Source organism: Ochlerotatus camptorhynchus, unplaced genomic scaffold (genome assembly GCF_037179485.1).
Source record: "Ochlerotatus camptorhynchus isolate MF236.1 unplaced genomic scaffold, CSIRO-AGI_Acam_v1.1 ptg000071l, whole genome shotgun sequence".
Lineage (NCBI taxonomy): Eukaryota > Metazoa > Arthropoda > Insecta > Diptera > Culicidae > Ochlerotatus > Ochlerotatus camptorhynchus.
Genome location: NW_027040561.1, coordinates 511,979 through 526,935, shown reverse-complemented (window position 1 = coordinate 526,935; position 14,957 = coordinate 511,979). Strand labels below are relative to the sequence as shown.

At 45.3% G+C, this 14,957-nt stretch overlaps 1 protein-coding gene across 1 annotated transcript; it reads left to right on the top strand.

The window, feature by feature from the left end:
* Window positions 1–267: 267 nt before the first annotated feature.
* Window positions 268–12,090, top strand: ecd (ecdysoneless). The gene is made up of 3 exons (XM_065217262.1): window positions 268–628; window positions 9,708–10,528; window positions 10,585–12,090. The coding sequence occupies exons 1-3, from the start codon at window positions 361–363 to the stop codon at window positions 11,557–11,559; spliced, it is 2,064 nt and encodes a 687-aa protein (XP_065073334.1). The 5' UTR covers window positions 268–360; the 3' UTR covers window positions 11,560–12,090.
* The last annotated feature ends 2,867 nt before the right edge of the window (window positions 12,091–14,957 follow it).

Below are 14,957 nucleotides of genomic sequence, written 5' to 3'. Positions count from 1 at the left end.
AAATTTCTATCCGTGCAGCTCATTGATTAATACCCCGCCCTTTATAGTTTTACGTAGCTTATGAATAGCTTTAAGCCCGCCTTAGCCGTCGTCTCAAATTTGACAGTTCCCTTCATCAGTGCACCCCGTGCACCCGAATCGAGAGAGAATTCACGTACCGCTGTCAACAAAACTGAGAGAGTGAGCCGTTGGGAAAAAATCGCGTGCGAGCGGAAAAGAAACAAAAAGAGCAAAGAACCAAAACACCATCGTCTTCTTTTGTCGTCCAACCCGCAGCAGAGGAAAAGACCCATCAGATCAAAGTGATTCACCTCGCGGCTCGGATCGGAAGTAGTTTTTTTTTGTGTGTGAAAAGTAGTAATGACCAGCAACAGCATTCTGCAGTCGGTTCGGGAGGACGATTTCATCGAGTACTGGCTGTTTCCGACCGGTCTGGATAGGAAGGATGTGTCGCTGGAGAACTGCGACTCCCTGCTCGAAGCGCTCCGAACGGAGGTCAACAAACTGGCCGCGGATTACTGTCAGCGATACATTTGGCACCGGGATGGGTTCAAGGTCGCTGCCCGGAAGGGTGATCGCTTGCAGCGGTTGCTCCTCGAGGCCAGCGAAGTTCAGGAAGAGAATAAAGGTAAGGGTGGGTTTTTGTTTGCGTATAGCTTTGTGTTCTGTCCGTCTGCGCTTTTTGCGTGATTAACAAATTCAGTGCTGCCAGTTTGGTGTTTTAGGATATTACATTTCATTTATTAAAAAAATTGATATAAACAGTTGATAATAAATCACAACAAACTGCATTTTTGCCTATAGGCAGTAAGAACCCTAATACATTTTTATGTAAAATTTGCTTAACGACGTGTTCGGGGTATCATCCAAACAATTTGTGGAATAGTCCTATGATTTGGGTTTATCGTTCATTTATGGTATTTATTATCATACCTTATAAATGGCTAGAAATCTCTGAATGCGTGTGGGCACGATAAAACGGAAAACTCCATGGAGTCAACGACGTTGCCCGCAACTCTAGAAATCTTGTATACCTAGTTCAACTCTAGTGGACTCTTGAGATGGGTGTTATGCCATTAACAAACATGATTGTAGTACTGTTGTACTCCTTTAATCTAGTACGTCGTTTGCGGTACCGGATTAAAGGAGTACAACGGTACTACAATCATGTCTGTCAATGGTATTATGGGTTATATGAAATGATAATTACAAGTGAATTCTAAAGAAAGTTCCTAGGAAATTCTGCGAAAAATACCAAGTGAATCAAGTTTTTATTATACAATTCCAAATGATGTCTGAGAATAGTTTTATGGGAAAGTTTTTCTAAAGAAACATATCGCCAGCTTACTCATACCGTTGCATCATGTGTTTCGAATGTCCATCTCGAGTGGTATATGTCCTTCTAGTTGGAAATTTGCATATACCGTGCCGATTCAAATTTCGGACACTTAAACTCGAATTTCGGACACTTTTAAAAGTTGATTATCTCGGTCGAATATGATCCACATGTCTTGTAAATTTTAAATTTTTTTGACTAGTGCCCTCCACGATCATCTAACATTATTACTTTGTTTCTAACTGGATGTAATATTTAATTAAAAATGAAAGTGTCCGAAATTTGAATCGTCCGAAATTTGAATCGGAACGGTATGTTTCCTGTATACAAAAAGTGAAGCATGCGGGACGTGGATAATTATCGTGGAATTACATCGTTGTGTGCAATTTCGAAGCTATTCGAGTTAGTCATCATAGAGCCTCTGTTCTCCCATTGTAAGCAGTACCTTAGCGGTGATCAACATGGTTTCACTTCCGGTCGTTCTTTTACCACTAATCTGCTGTGTCTAACATCGTATGTCACGGGTAGTATGATTAAAAAGGTTCAACAGAAGTCATTTACACCGACTTGTCAGCAGCCTTCTATAAGCTAAATCATGCCATCGCAATTGCCAAGTTGCATAGACTTGCGACTTGCGGGTAGCTCTTGAAATGGTTTCGCACTTATCTTACTGATCGGCAGTTGGTGGTAGCTGCCGGTCTGATATTTTTCTAGCCCCGTCAGGAATAGCTCAAGGAAGTCCCAACCAATGATCTTCTTACTCTACTTCAATGATGGGAATTTGGTTATCAGATGATCTTGAGGATCTGCTCGATTGATGACTATCACTTCCTTCAACGTCATTTGCAATTTGAACCGAATGACGGTTAACCGAACGAAGTGTTCAGTGATCACTTTTACTCGATTGATGGAACCGGTTATATTTGACTATGATCTTCGGGACATAATGATCGAATGGTCATTCTAGATTCTCAACTTACGTACAAGCAACACATCTCGTACGTTGTTGACTTGGCGTCAAGGACATAGGGCTTTATCTTTAGGATTGCAGTACATCTATTGCCTCAAGTCACTGTAATGCTCCTTGGTGCGATCCATTCTGGAATACTGTTCTGTGGTGTGGAGTCCAAACGACAACAATGGTGCTGAGAGAGGTTTTTTTTTTTTTTTTTTTTTTTCCTTTATTATAGAGATTTTTAGCCTGAGGCAAATGCTGAGAGAGGGAGATAAGGGAAGTCAAATCGAATCCTCAGTTGGTGTGGAACTGCTCAATAGAACAATTGGGCAATTTGCAAATTTGGGAAGTGGTCTTAGCCTGCCTGCAAAGACAAATCCAAAGAAAGAAAAATGGGAAGCCGGAATGTCGGAAAGTTAGTAATTCGAAATAATGGTTCAGAAATTTATAAATCAAGAAATGAATAAATGAATAAATGAAGTAATTATTCTGCAGGTAGGGGTAAGAGGGGCATAGTGAACAGGTGGGGCCGGCCGTTCGGAACAAATTTATTAGTGGTAGGTGTTGAGTGTAGCAACGCACCCGCAACGCTGCCAACCTTGAAGAGAGAAACCCATTTCATTTTTTACCAACACACCTAAACTCTGTAAAGTACGCAATAAAGGACAGTCAATTTTCTATAGCAGAACAGACCAGACGCGTTTTCTTTCGTTCCACGCGGAAGAAAATTTTCATTTACAGTCCACTGTTTCTCCCGAGCTCGTTCATTTCTGGTCCTTCGAACCGGATTTTCACTAGTTATCGGGAAGTTGGCCAACTTTCGTGCGAAGAAAGTTGGAGTTCGCAAGTGAATCGGAAGATTCCGGAAAGATCACCTTGTGTATGGTGTTAAATCGGTGGAACCGCTGCCGAAAGTGTGACGCCATCTTGGGTGATTCGAATGAAAAGTGCTATCGTCAGGCAAAGCTTTGTCTGCGTTGCAGTTTTGTGAAGATAACCATCAGCACGGTGTTCCGTCGGCGGGATTGCACCCGATTTGTGACGCCTTTTGGCGAATCGCGTAATAAATATATCACCCATAGCGGTGAAATTTGAAGCTAGTGCTTTCGTTTGTTGGAAAACTTCGCGTGTGCATGGTGTTGCAGCCGTAGCTGAAAGTGTGACGCCATTTTGATTCGTGCATCGAGGAGAGTGATAATTGCTGGCAAATTTTTGCATACCGCTTGTCCGGACTTTTGCCGGTAGTATCGCAGCTGGATTGTGACGCCGTTTGGTGAATCGCGTTGTGAAAATATCACCCATAGCGGTAAAATTGTTGTGAAAAAAAAAAGTTTGTGCTTTCGTGAAGAAAAGAACGCCACTGCCGTGAGTGCGGTGTTGTGTTGATCGTACTTCTTCAGTGAAGAATTGCGACGCCATTTTGGCGAACCGTTTGAAGCTTTTGCTTTAGTGAAAAGAAGAAGTCTTTCCCTGATGTTGTGAAGATGATGCACACTCCTAAAAATACAAAAGGCAACGCGCAAGCTGGAGCACAATCCAAAAACGGTGAAGATCAAAAAGACGAACCAGTCAGTGAACAAAAGAAAAAACAAAAGAAAAAAGAAGAAATGAAGAAAATAAACGAAGAACTGAAAGTGATCAAAATCCAATTGGATGCAGTGAGAAGAAAGCTGAACAGGGTGCAGACGGCACTCAAAGTGAATGCGGATGTGCCAAATCCTAATTTGGAAAATAGGCACTTTCTGCAACTGCAGCTGAAGACCATCGAAGATGCGTTGGTGGAATACAATGCCAACCAGCAGCGCATCTACAGCTTGGACGTGGGTGATGAGGCTCGCGAGGAAGCAGACGTAATGTATGTCCGATTCGAACAGCGATACGGTGAGTTGTACGTTTTCATTATTAAATTGCTGGACGATATTGTCAAGAAAGAGAATGTTCCGGTAGTAGCAGCAGCTCCAGTACCGGTAGCTTCCGCTGCAGCGATGCACCTACCGCCGCTCAAGGTACCGTTGCCTACATTTGACGGTACATACGAGAACTGGTATGCATTCAAGTCTATGTTCGAAACGATTATGAATCGCTATCAGTCGGAGTCCCCAGCGATAAAATTATACCACCTTCGCAACTCGCTGGTAGGCAAGGCTGCAGGAATAATTGACCAGGAGATAATAAACAATAACGATTATGCAGCTGCTTGGTCGACATTAACCGAGCGATTCGAAGACAAACGGTTGATCATCGATAAGCATATCGATGCCCTTTTCGATCTTCCAAGGATGACGAGCGAGAACGCAACAGAATTGCGTAAGCTGATAGACGTCTGTTCGAGAAATGTTGATGCCCTCAAAAACCTTGAGCTTCCAGTTGAAGGATTGGGAGAAAGTATGCTGATCAATCGAATAACAAAGAAGTTAGATGACGAAACTCGCAAGGCATGGGAATTGGACCAATCCGCAAACGAAATGCCGGATTACGATTCAACGATGGAATTTCTGAAAGAGCGATGCCGAGTGTTGGAGAAGATCCGTGTTCCGGAGAAGCGCATCGTTAAACCCGTGAAACTACTGAAGCCGACCGTAGAAGTGAGAACCAAGGGTAGCAGTCTAGTGGCAACCGCTGACAAATGTCCACAGTGTTCAAACAACCATGCGTTATGGAAATGTGACGTCTTCAAGAAGGCAAACCTGACAGATCGATACAATACCCTTCGACGCATCGGAGCGTGCTTCAACTGCCTCCAAAAGGGACATCGGACAGTCGAGTGTTCATCGGAACATTCTTGCAAGCAGTGCAACAAACGGCACCACACCTTCCTTCATCCAAACGAGACCTCTACAAAAAAGAGTGAAGCTCCGTCAGCGGTAAACTCAAAAGACGATCAGCAGAATCAGAAGCGAGAGGTACCTGCTGGGCCTAGTACTTCAACACCTGCCATCAGTAAGGAGGAACAGCAGTCAAACTTCTGTACTCGACCAAAGTCGGGTAGACAGATACTACTCTCAACAGCGGTAGTACTGGTCTATGGAAAAGCGAACAACCCGTACCCTTGTAGAGTTCTTCTTGACTCGGGGTCACACACAAACTTCGTTTCGGAACATTTCGCTACGTTGTTGGGATTGAAGAAGCAACCTGCTAACTTTTCGATCGGTGGGTTGAATGAAACGCAAACGAAGGTTCGATTCAAGATACACACGCAGCTGAAATCTAGAGTAACTGATTATACTGCTTGTCTTGAGTTGCTCGTGGTACCGAAGATAACTGGAGAGCTTCCGGTTACAAAGATTGATTCCAGATCGCTCACGATTCCGGGTGATATCGAGTTGGCTGACCCGAATTTCGGAGTTCCCGATAAGGTTGACATGCTGTTGGGTGCCGAAATATTCTTTGAGCTGCTGAAGTCAGGACGTCTACCAGTACCAAACTGTGCAGCGGTGCTCCAAGAAACCCATTTTGGCTGGGTTCTTAGTGGTTCAATACCTGATAAAGGACCTAATGTGGTTCATTCGTTCTGTGTGCGAGCTGAAGAAGATATTGGAGAGCTTGTGAAGCGATTCTGGGAAATCGAAGCGTATTGCGATTCCGAGATTCGGGATGAATCAATCGAAGAGGCTTGCATGAATCATTTTCGTGAAACTCATGAGCGGACTGCAGAAGGACGATACGTTGTTCGTCTTCCGTTTAACGACATGAAGTTGCAGCTTGGTGACTCGCGAACGATGGCAGAAAGGCGCTTCCTGACGTTAGAGAAGAGGTTGGATAGAGCACCAGAACTAAAGGAGCAGTACATGGCGTTCCTACGAGAATACGAGCAGCTTGGCCACATGAAGCTGAACAACGATGTAACCGATGAAGATCCACACTCGGTATTTTATCTCCCTCATCACTATGTCTTGAAGCCCAGCAGTACGACAACAAGGCTTCGCGTGGTGTTCGATGGTTCTGCTGAATCGAGCACTGGTATCTCTATCAATCAGACGCAGATGATCGGACCTACAGTGCAGAATCACTTGGTTTGCATCGTATCGAACTTCAGGGTTTTCAAATACGGCTTCACTGCGGACGTCCCCAAGATGTACCGTCAAGTTGGAGTACATCGAAACGATAGGCAGTACCAAAAGGTTGTAAATAGATACGACAGCAACCACCCGCTCCAAACGTATGATTTACAAACGGTAACATACGGATTAGCTTCGTCTCCGTTCTTGGCCACGATGGCGCTTCTTCAACTAGCCAATGATGAAGAGCAGCAGTTTCCACTAGCTGCAGCCGCAGTCAGGAAGTCCTTCTATATCGACGATGTACTGACTGGAGCGAACACACTGGAAGAAGCTCTAGAGCTGAAGAATCAGATTATCGGATTACTGAAGAAGGGTTGCTTCAGTATGCACAAGTTTTGCTCGAATTCGGAGGCATTACTGGAGGATGTACCGGAAAACATGCGAGAAAGTGTTATCAACATCGAAGACCCAACCATTAATGCAGTCATCAAGACTCTAGGTGTAGCTTGGCAGCCACAGGAAGATTGCTTCACATTTGTCGTTCCAGTTGACACTACAGTTGAACCGAATCGACTCACAAAGAGGTTGATTCTCAGCCAGATTGCGAAGATTTTCGATCCATTGGGTTTCGTGGGCCCTGTGGTGACAGCAGCGAAGTTGATCATGCGGGAATTGTGGTCTCTCAACTTGGATTGGGACGAACCTGTGCCCACTGAAATGGCGAATCTTTGGACGGACTTTCGAAACGAGCTACACTGTCTAAATGAGTTGAAGATACCGAGATGGATCCTTTCGGATGAAGCATGTGCTGTGGAGCTCCACGGGTTTGCAGATGCATCGGACTTGGCATATGGCGCTTGCCTGTACAGCAGGTTGGTGAAAGGCGATGGATCGGCTGATTTGAAGCTGATCTGCAGTAAATCAAGGATTCTTCCGAGAAAGAAAGGAAAGCAGAAAGAGATCACCACCCCGCGAGCGGAGCTGTTGGCGGCTCAACTTCTAGCAAGGCTTACAGTGAAACAGTTGGATGCCCTCGATGTCCAATTCGAATCCGTGGTACTTTGGAGCGATTCACAGATAGTATTGTGCTGGTTGCGCAAATCACCCGATTATCTTGCAGTGTACGTCGGGAACAGAGTCCGAGAAATCCAACGATCGACGGATAATTTCGCTTGGAAATACATCCCTTCCAAGTCGAATCCAGCTGACACGATATCCAGAGGCATACAACCCAAGAATTTGAAGGCGCATGAATTGTGGTGGAATGGTCCACCAAACCTTCGATATCCTGACGGGCGATTCGATGAACCGCCACCTATTCCGGAAGAGGAATTACCGGACCTTCGTAGCGTTGTGCTCGTAACGACACGTAGTCATCCAAGATTGGAACTTTTCGATCGAATAAGCCGATATAGCATCATACAACGTACCATGGCGTATGTTGTTCGATTCTGTGACTACGTCAAGAATGGCAAGAAAACTTTGACCAACGGGCTGCCTACTGTATCTGAAATGACACGAGCAAGCACGTTGATTGTCCGTATGGTGCAGAATGAAGTTTTCGAATCGGAAATCAGCACGCTGAAAGCAGGGAAGGAGTTCAAATTTCCAGTACGTAATTTGAATCCATTCGTCGACGAAAGTGATGGAGTCCTACGTGTGGGAGGTCGATTGAAAAATGCGGCCATTCCATATCAACATAAACATCAAGCGCTGTTGCCCGAGAAACACCCAGTGACGGTAACATTAATACGATACCTGCATCGTACGAATATGCACATCGGACAGCGAGGTCTCCTAGGAATTGTTCGACAGCAATACTGGCCGCTGAATGCGAAGACCCTGATTCGAAAGTTGGTTCATCAATGTGTTCCTTGTTTTCGGACGAAACCAACACGATCCTCACAACTAATGGGGAATTTGCCAGACTACCGAGTGCAACCTTCACCAGTTTTCGCGCACACTGGAATCGATTTTGCTGGCCCATTCAAGATTCGATCGAACACGAAAATAAGGAATGCTGCAGTACTGAAAGGCTACGTGTGTGTGTTTGTATGCATGGCTACACGTGCTCTACATCTTGAAGCTGTCTCCGATTTGACGTCCGAAGGTTTCATGGGAGCCCTTCAACGCTTTGTAAGCCGTCGAGGACTCGTTGTGAAGCTGTATTCTGACAACGCTTCCAATTTTGAAGGTGCTAATAACGAAATGAATCGACTGGCAACCCTGTTCCAGGAAGAACAACATCAGCTGAAGCTCAACGAATTTTGTGCCCAGAGAGCGATCGAGTGGTCATTCATTCCGCCACGCAGTCCTCATTTTGGTGGGATTTGGGAAGCCGGCGTAAAGTCGGTGAAATCGCATCTAAAGCTGATCATGGCAGAACACAAGCTGTCATTCGAACAATTTGCAACTGTGCTGACACAAATCGAAGCCGTGCTAAATTCACGCCCCCTCGTGCCAGTATCAGATGACCCGAATGACATCAATGCCATTACTCCTGCCCACTTTCTGATCGGGCGTGAGTTCCAAGGAATCCAGGAACCGTCGTATGAACATATTCCGCAAGGCAGACTGTCCCAGTGGCAACTGGTTCAAGACATGAAGCAGAAATTTTGGAAGCTGTGGATGCGAGACTACTTGCACGAATTGCAGAAGCGCCCGAAGGATTTCAAGGTCACCGATTACCAGGTGGGAGCCTTGGTCCTCATCGTAGATGAGAATACTCCGCCACTGCAGTGGCAGCTGGCTCGAATCATAGAGTTACATCCCGGCAAAGACGGCCACACACGCGTGGTTAGTCTTCGAACGAAGGATGGAACGACGAAAAGGGCCGTAAAGAAGATCTGTCTTCTGCCCTTGGACAACGAGAGAGATCAACGAGACGAGTAAGGTTTTGAAATTCCCAATTTCAACGGCCCGGAGGATGTTGAGTGTAGCAACGCACCCGCAACGCTGCCAACCTTGAAGAGAGAAACCCATTTCATTTTTTACCAACACACCTAAACTCTGTAAAGTACGCAATAAAGGACAGTCAATTTTCTATAGCAGAACAGACCAGACGCGTTTTCTTTCGTTCCACGCGGAAGAAAATTTTCATTTACAGTCCACTGTTTCTCCCGAGCTCGTTCAGTAGGATCAAGATCATAATGATATTGAACCTACTACCAGTTGACTTGTTTCATGCAGCTAGAGATCCAGGGCCAAACTGCGGGATGCTCACTATGTCCCTCCTCCCCCTATTTCTGCATTTCCGTATATCTATATAACTAATAGTAAATGTTTTGACTGACTATCTGGCTGCACTGGTAGTAAATACCAATCGAAATAGCATAATCAGCAAATTATTACACACCCCTTACACCAGATTATAAATCTAATTAACGCAAATTTCCCGGCTACCGTCTATTTTTAGCTCAGCTACCGCCGCATCTGTACGGGATCACACACTACGGTGACAACGTGCAAGACGAATGGTTCATCGTCTCGTTGCTGTTCCATCTTACCCGGCGCATTCCCGGTCTGTTGGCCAGGGTGGTCGATTCAGACGGGGAATTCCTGTTGATCGAAGCCGCCGAACACCTGCCCCGGTGGGCCAACCCGGAGCGATGCGAAGACCGAGTCTTCGTCTACGATGGCGAACTGTATCTTGTGGGGGCGGAAGACCAGAAGGATGCCTTCCCAATGGAACGGGTCATGCAGGAGCTGAATGCGGCGGCTACCCGTTCCAAGTGGATCGTTTCTAAAAATATTAAATCTTGCATTGAAGAACGGACTCGGGACTTCCCGGACAAGATCGAGGAAAACCATCACCGGGCGAATCTGTTCGTCCCGGTTGGAGTTGCCGCTGCTTTGAAAGAGAACCCTCAGCTCGTATCGGCTGCGGTTCTAGCGTTCTGCAATCGAGATCCCATCGATCTTAAGGCCTGCCAGGCGATGAGATTTTTCCCACCGGAAAGCTGCGTCTACACCAGTGCCGTGTTCACCAGATGTCTGTATGCTATGTTGGTGCACAGTAACTACCTGCCGGATCGCAGGACCGGTTGGAGTCTACCGTTGGCTAGCGATCCGAATCATAAGGCGCACATGTTGGGCCTGAAGCTAGCTTGTGGATTTGAAATTCTGGCATCGCAGGCAAAGTCCTCGCAATCCCTGGAAGCAGATAAAGGCTGGAAGAGCTACTTCGAGTCGTTGAAGGGAAAAGGTTACTTCCAGGAGAACATCGAGGGATCTCAGGTTTGTTATTTGTCAATTTGATCCTGTTTTCAACGCTTAATTTGACCATCTTTCAGGAATACACACGACTTTTGGGAATAGCCAAGGAATACTACCAGGAGAATCGTGATTCGATGAGATTCACACCTAAGATTGGCGAGGAAATTGTCTCGATTCTTAAACGCAACGACTACGATCCAGACGAGTTGCGTCAGCAGGGAATGAACCTGCCGGCTCCGGACGATGACAGTTGGATCAACATATCCCCCGAGGAGCTTGACCAGATGCTCACCGAGCGGTACGGTACCCGGCATCTGTTTTCGTTGAACGGAAATACCAACCCAGAGACATTTACCAGCATGGTGAACGACTTCCTGGAACAGAAGAGTGAATTCGATGGTGTCGATCAGGACGCTGCTGCTGCTGCTCTGCTGGATGTGGGATCGGTCAAACCGATCAAGCCAAAGCGCACCAAGAGCAAAGGTAAGGCGGACGTACTGAACAATCTCCCTCAGCCATCTCCTCTGCATCAGCCGATCGATTTTGACCCGGATGCCTTCGGTGGCCATGTCAAGCATATGCTGGATCTGGTGATCCCGGAGGATCGTTGGGACTCCTCGGATGCTTCCGATATGAGCGACTACGATGAAGACGAATACGATCAAAATATTGAAGACATGTCTCCGAACCGAACGGCGAAAGCCGTCAAGAACGAGCTCCAAACCTATATGGATCAGATGGACCAGGAGCTTGCAAAGACCGCTATCGGCAAGAGTTTCGAAACGGACCTCAACGAGCCAAACCAAGGGGAGGGACAAACCACGCGGCAGTCGGACGTGGATGACTTTGATGATATCGAAAGTTTCAAACCGGTCAATATCGACGTGAATGTGTTGAAGAATATGATGGAAAGCTACCAGTCGCAGATTGGCGGTCCGGGTCCGGCTGCTAATCTTTTGGGATCCATGGGTGTTCAACTTTCCAGGGCTTCCAGCGGACCGGGAGGACCGTCGAGGCCGAAATCAGGGAACACGAAACAAACGGACGTGTGAGCTGTGCAGTGATGCTCACCGATGCTTCCGCTTCTTACCGAAAGCTTGTCTCCGTCTCTTATCGCATGTCGCAATCAGTTTTCTAATTAGATAGATAAATAATAAGAAACGTATCAAGATTTATTGGAGCATTGTAGTGTCTGTCGACCCTCTGTTAGAGCAACGATTTTCCTACCTTCCGGCATTATTGGATCCTTAGAATCATAGTTAGCAATAGGTACTTATAACAGTGCACAAGGATATGAAAGACCAACCAGTTTATCACGGCGGAATGTATTTTGACAGCACGTAACTATTTAGCGCTTAAGTATTAGAAATATGAAGGCCATACGGACATCAGCTCTTTCTATATTGTTAGGTTGGATATGTTGCAGGATATAAGATGAGATTTTTAACCGGTAGTCACATTTCCCATAGGCAGAGGGTAAACCTAATGGTGGAGTGTGATGCATTTTTACCTTGAGCTACCTTTATAAGATAGGTAAAAATAGATCTGCTTGAATGTCTTTTGATAAGGCTTGTTAATGCAAATCCTTTTGGTTTTTTTTTGTGTGGAAAGAAATGTCCTTCCGCTTTCGGATATATGGGATGTTAGGCATCAGGTCAAACGGGTGATTTGTGGCAAAATTTCAATGGGACGCTTTCAAATTAATTAATTTATCTTTATTAGGGAGGTTTTCAGCCTTGGGCTGGTTCGCCTCCAACGCTTTCAAAGGGGGAGGTTGTTCATTGAAACTTCCAGTCCGCTTCGTAGCAAAGTGCTTGCTAAGAGGTGCCAGGTGGTAACCCACTGAAGACAAGGAAAGCATTTGGTACAGGACCAAGTCTCTCCCGGCTGGCGCCAAAACAATGAACCTGGAAGCAACTGGATCACGTTGTCATGGGGCACGAAATGATCGTGTTGCATGGTTTGGAGCTGTTGCAATCGAGGAAGAGGGGGGGGGGGGGGGTTGGTGCTAATGTTTAATTTGTTTTTGTATAATTTCAGGTGTTAAGGTGGTTCGCTGCTTCTGGATAGTGGGTTTGACGGCGGTTCAGCAAGAATAATATTGAGACATACGGGAATGCAACAAACGTGTCAAATTAACTGCATTGGTAACGAAAACACAGAGGAGCGTACACCTGATGTCACACACTAAGGTGATGGTAATAAGGTCGGTTATAATATGACATTTACACAAAAGCGGAGATCAAATCAGATTGGTCAACGTACCAAAATTCGAAACTTCGATTAAAACGTGGAATCTGTGCGGCACCAGTGGAGAACGCTCAAAAGCTGCAGGTCTCATCAACCGCTGCCTGCGGTATATAACTTGTGGCTGGTGGCCTCACAAATGGATCTCAGATGTAAATGTCATCAGAAGCCGATAGCAATAGAAACGAAGTCTGCAGGCAAGCGTTTGATTATGAATTAAATCCGCCAGAACATCGCAGCAAAGGCAAATACTAAGGCGGCGGAGCGTCAACAAGGAAATTAAGCAAGCCGATAAGAATTTGACCTGGGTCCAGGTCAAGCAGCTGCCCAGAATGAAAGTCTTTCACATTGGCCCTGTGCACCTCTGGAGGTTCCCAGGTATTTGAGTACGACGACGACGATGGACGTTGCCCCTTGGAACGGAATGAAAGCGAACACACCTGATGTTGCACAACAAACCGGCGGGGGGTTTTTTTTTTCTAGCAAAGCAAAATCGTCTATATCTCTTCTTTATTCTTTCAATCTCTTACTATCCCCTAATCGGACGATAGTGGGACCAAAAAGCCTGCTAGTGAAAGGAAAGTCGTTATGCTATACGGTCTAGCATAGGCCACGACTAAATTTCCGTAGGTTCATGCCTGGCTTAAGTGCAGATCGGTAGGCAGCAGCCTGCCAGGATGTGAACTGAGCAATAACAATAACAATAAAATTTCAATGGGACGTTTTCGAAATATTCTTCATATTCATAGTTTCTGAAAATTTCTTCCAATTCGCTTCTTTCCTTTACTTTCCTTCCATATTTTTATTTTATTTTATTAAATTCTTTATACTTCCTTGCAATTTACTACTTCTGAACTTCTGCATAAAGAAAATGAGATTTTTCAAATTATTGGACTAAATTGGCCGAGGGTTCCGGAGTTCTAGGATCAGTTTAGTTTTACTATCAGTTTTTACTGTTCTGTATGACCTCCTCTGATTTTTTTTGTGAAGATCTTCGTTATTTAAATGAAGTTCTTCGAACTTCTATAAACTATCCTCAAACTTCTCTGAAGTTCCCAAAATGTCTGTAAAATTCCCAAATTTCTATTGAATGTTCTCAACTTCTGTGAAGTTCTCTGCACATTTACGAGAAACATCAATAAATACATCAAAATAAATTTGAAATAGAGTTCCATTCGTGTTTCAAACCCGCTCAGAAATAAAACCGAATAGTCGAGCGGTGGCAAATCCGGTGCAAAATAGTGCTCGAATAATGCAACGCAGCATTGCGAAGGGTGCGTTTCTGTTCTAATTTCAAATATAAACAGTCGATATAAAATACAACAGCATTCCGAACGGCTTAAATCTTGTAGGTGAGTGTAAGGTCTGTGGGATGCAAGTGATGAAATGGATACCACCCTGGAATTTGCAGCCGTTGACAAAGCTGTGCGCGAAGAGAAAGAAAGGACGGTGAGAAGGAGGGGAAAGAAAAATAAGGATTATTCTTGTAACGCCGAGTTTGCAATTTCGTGTAATTTGCCAATAATAAAGAGTTTGATATTATCTGTAATAAACGTCTTCGACCATTGAAATAGGTTCGAAACACCACATTGGTGACCCGCGACGTCGCGAAACCTTTCAAATTCAGTCGGTTTACCCGCTTCGATCACAAAGACCCGTTTTTCGGAAAATCGTATGAAACTAACCTCAAAATGGCTAACCCGGAGCCCAACAATCAAGCTGCAGCAGTAGGTGTAAAATAACCGAACGTCTGGAAGACGGACCCGGTCATGTGGTTTGCGCAAGCTGAATCGCAATTCGCACTTGCCAAGATTACCAGCGACGAGACGAAATTTCACCATATCAGTGCTAACATTTGAAAACGGCACAAAAGCCATTTGTAAACAAATGGTTGTGGGCCCTTTACTCACTACTTGAAGTACACCCACGCGACACAACAGCAACATCGGGTAGGGGAAATTTTCCCCTTCCTGACGATGCTGTTGGTTTGCGTGGGCGTTCTTCGGGTAGCGAGTAAAGGGCCCACAAACCATTTGTTTACAAATGGTTTTTGCGCCGTTTTCAAATGTTAGCACTGATATTATGGCAAAAGTTGACCAGTCTGTCATTTGTCACATTGTCGATCTTGTTGCAACGCCGCCCGCCGATAACAAATACAATGCCGTAAAAACCCGACTGATCGCTCGATTCGCCCTTTCGCCGG

What these genes read in the sequence shown, in the direction of transcription:
- ecd (XM_065217262.1), top strand. Translation starts at nt 361, where the DNA reads ATGACCAGCAACAGCATTCTGCAGTCGGTTCGGGAGGACGATTTCATC. An exon ending in AGTTCAGGAAGAGAATAAAG is followed by an intron (nt 629 to 9,707) that starts GTAAGGGTGGGT and finishes GTCTATTTTTAG; the next exon opens with CTCAGCTACCGCCGCATCTG. An exon ending in AGAACATCGAGGGATCTCAG is followed by an intron (nt 10,529 to 10,584) that starts GTTTGTTATTTG and finishes ACCATCTTTCAG; the next exon opens with GAATACACACGACTTTTGGG.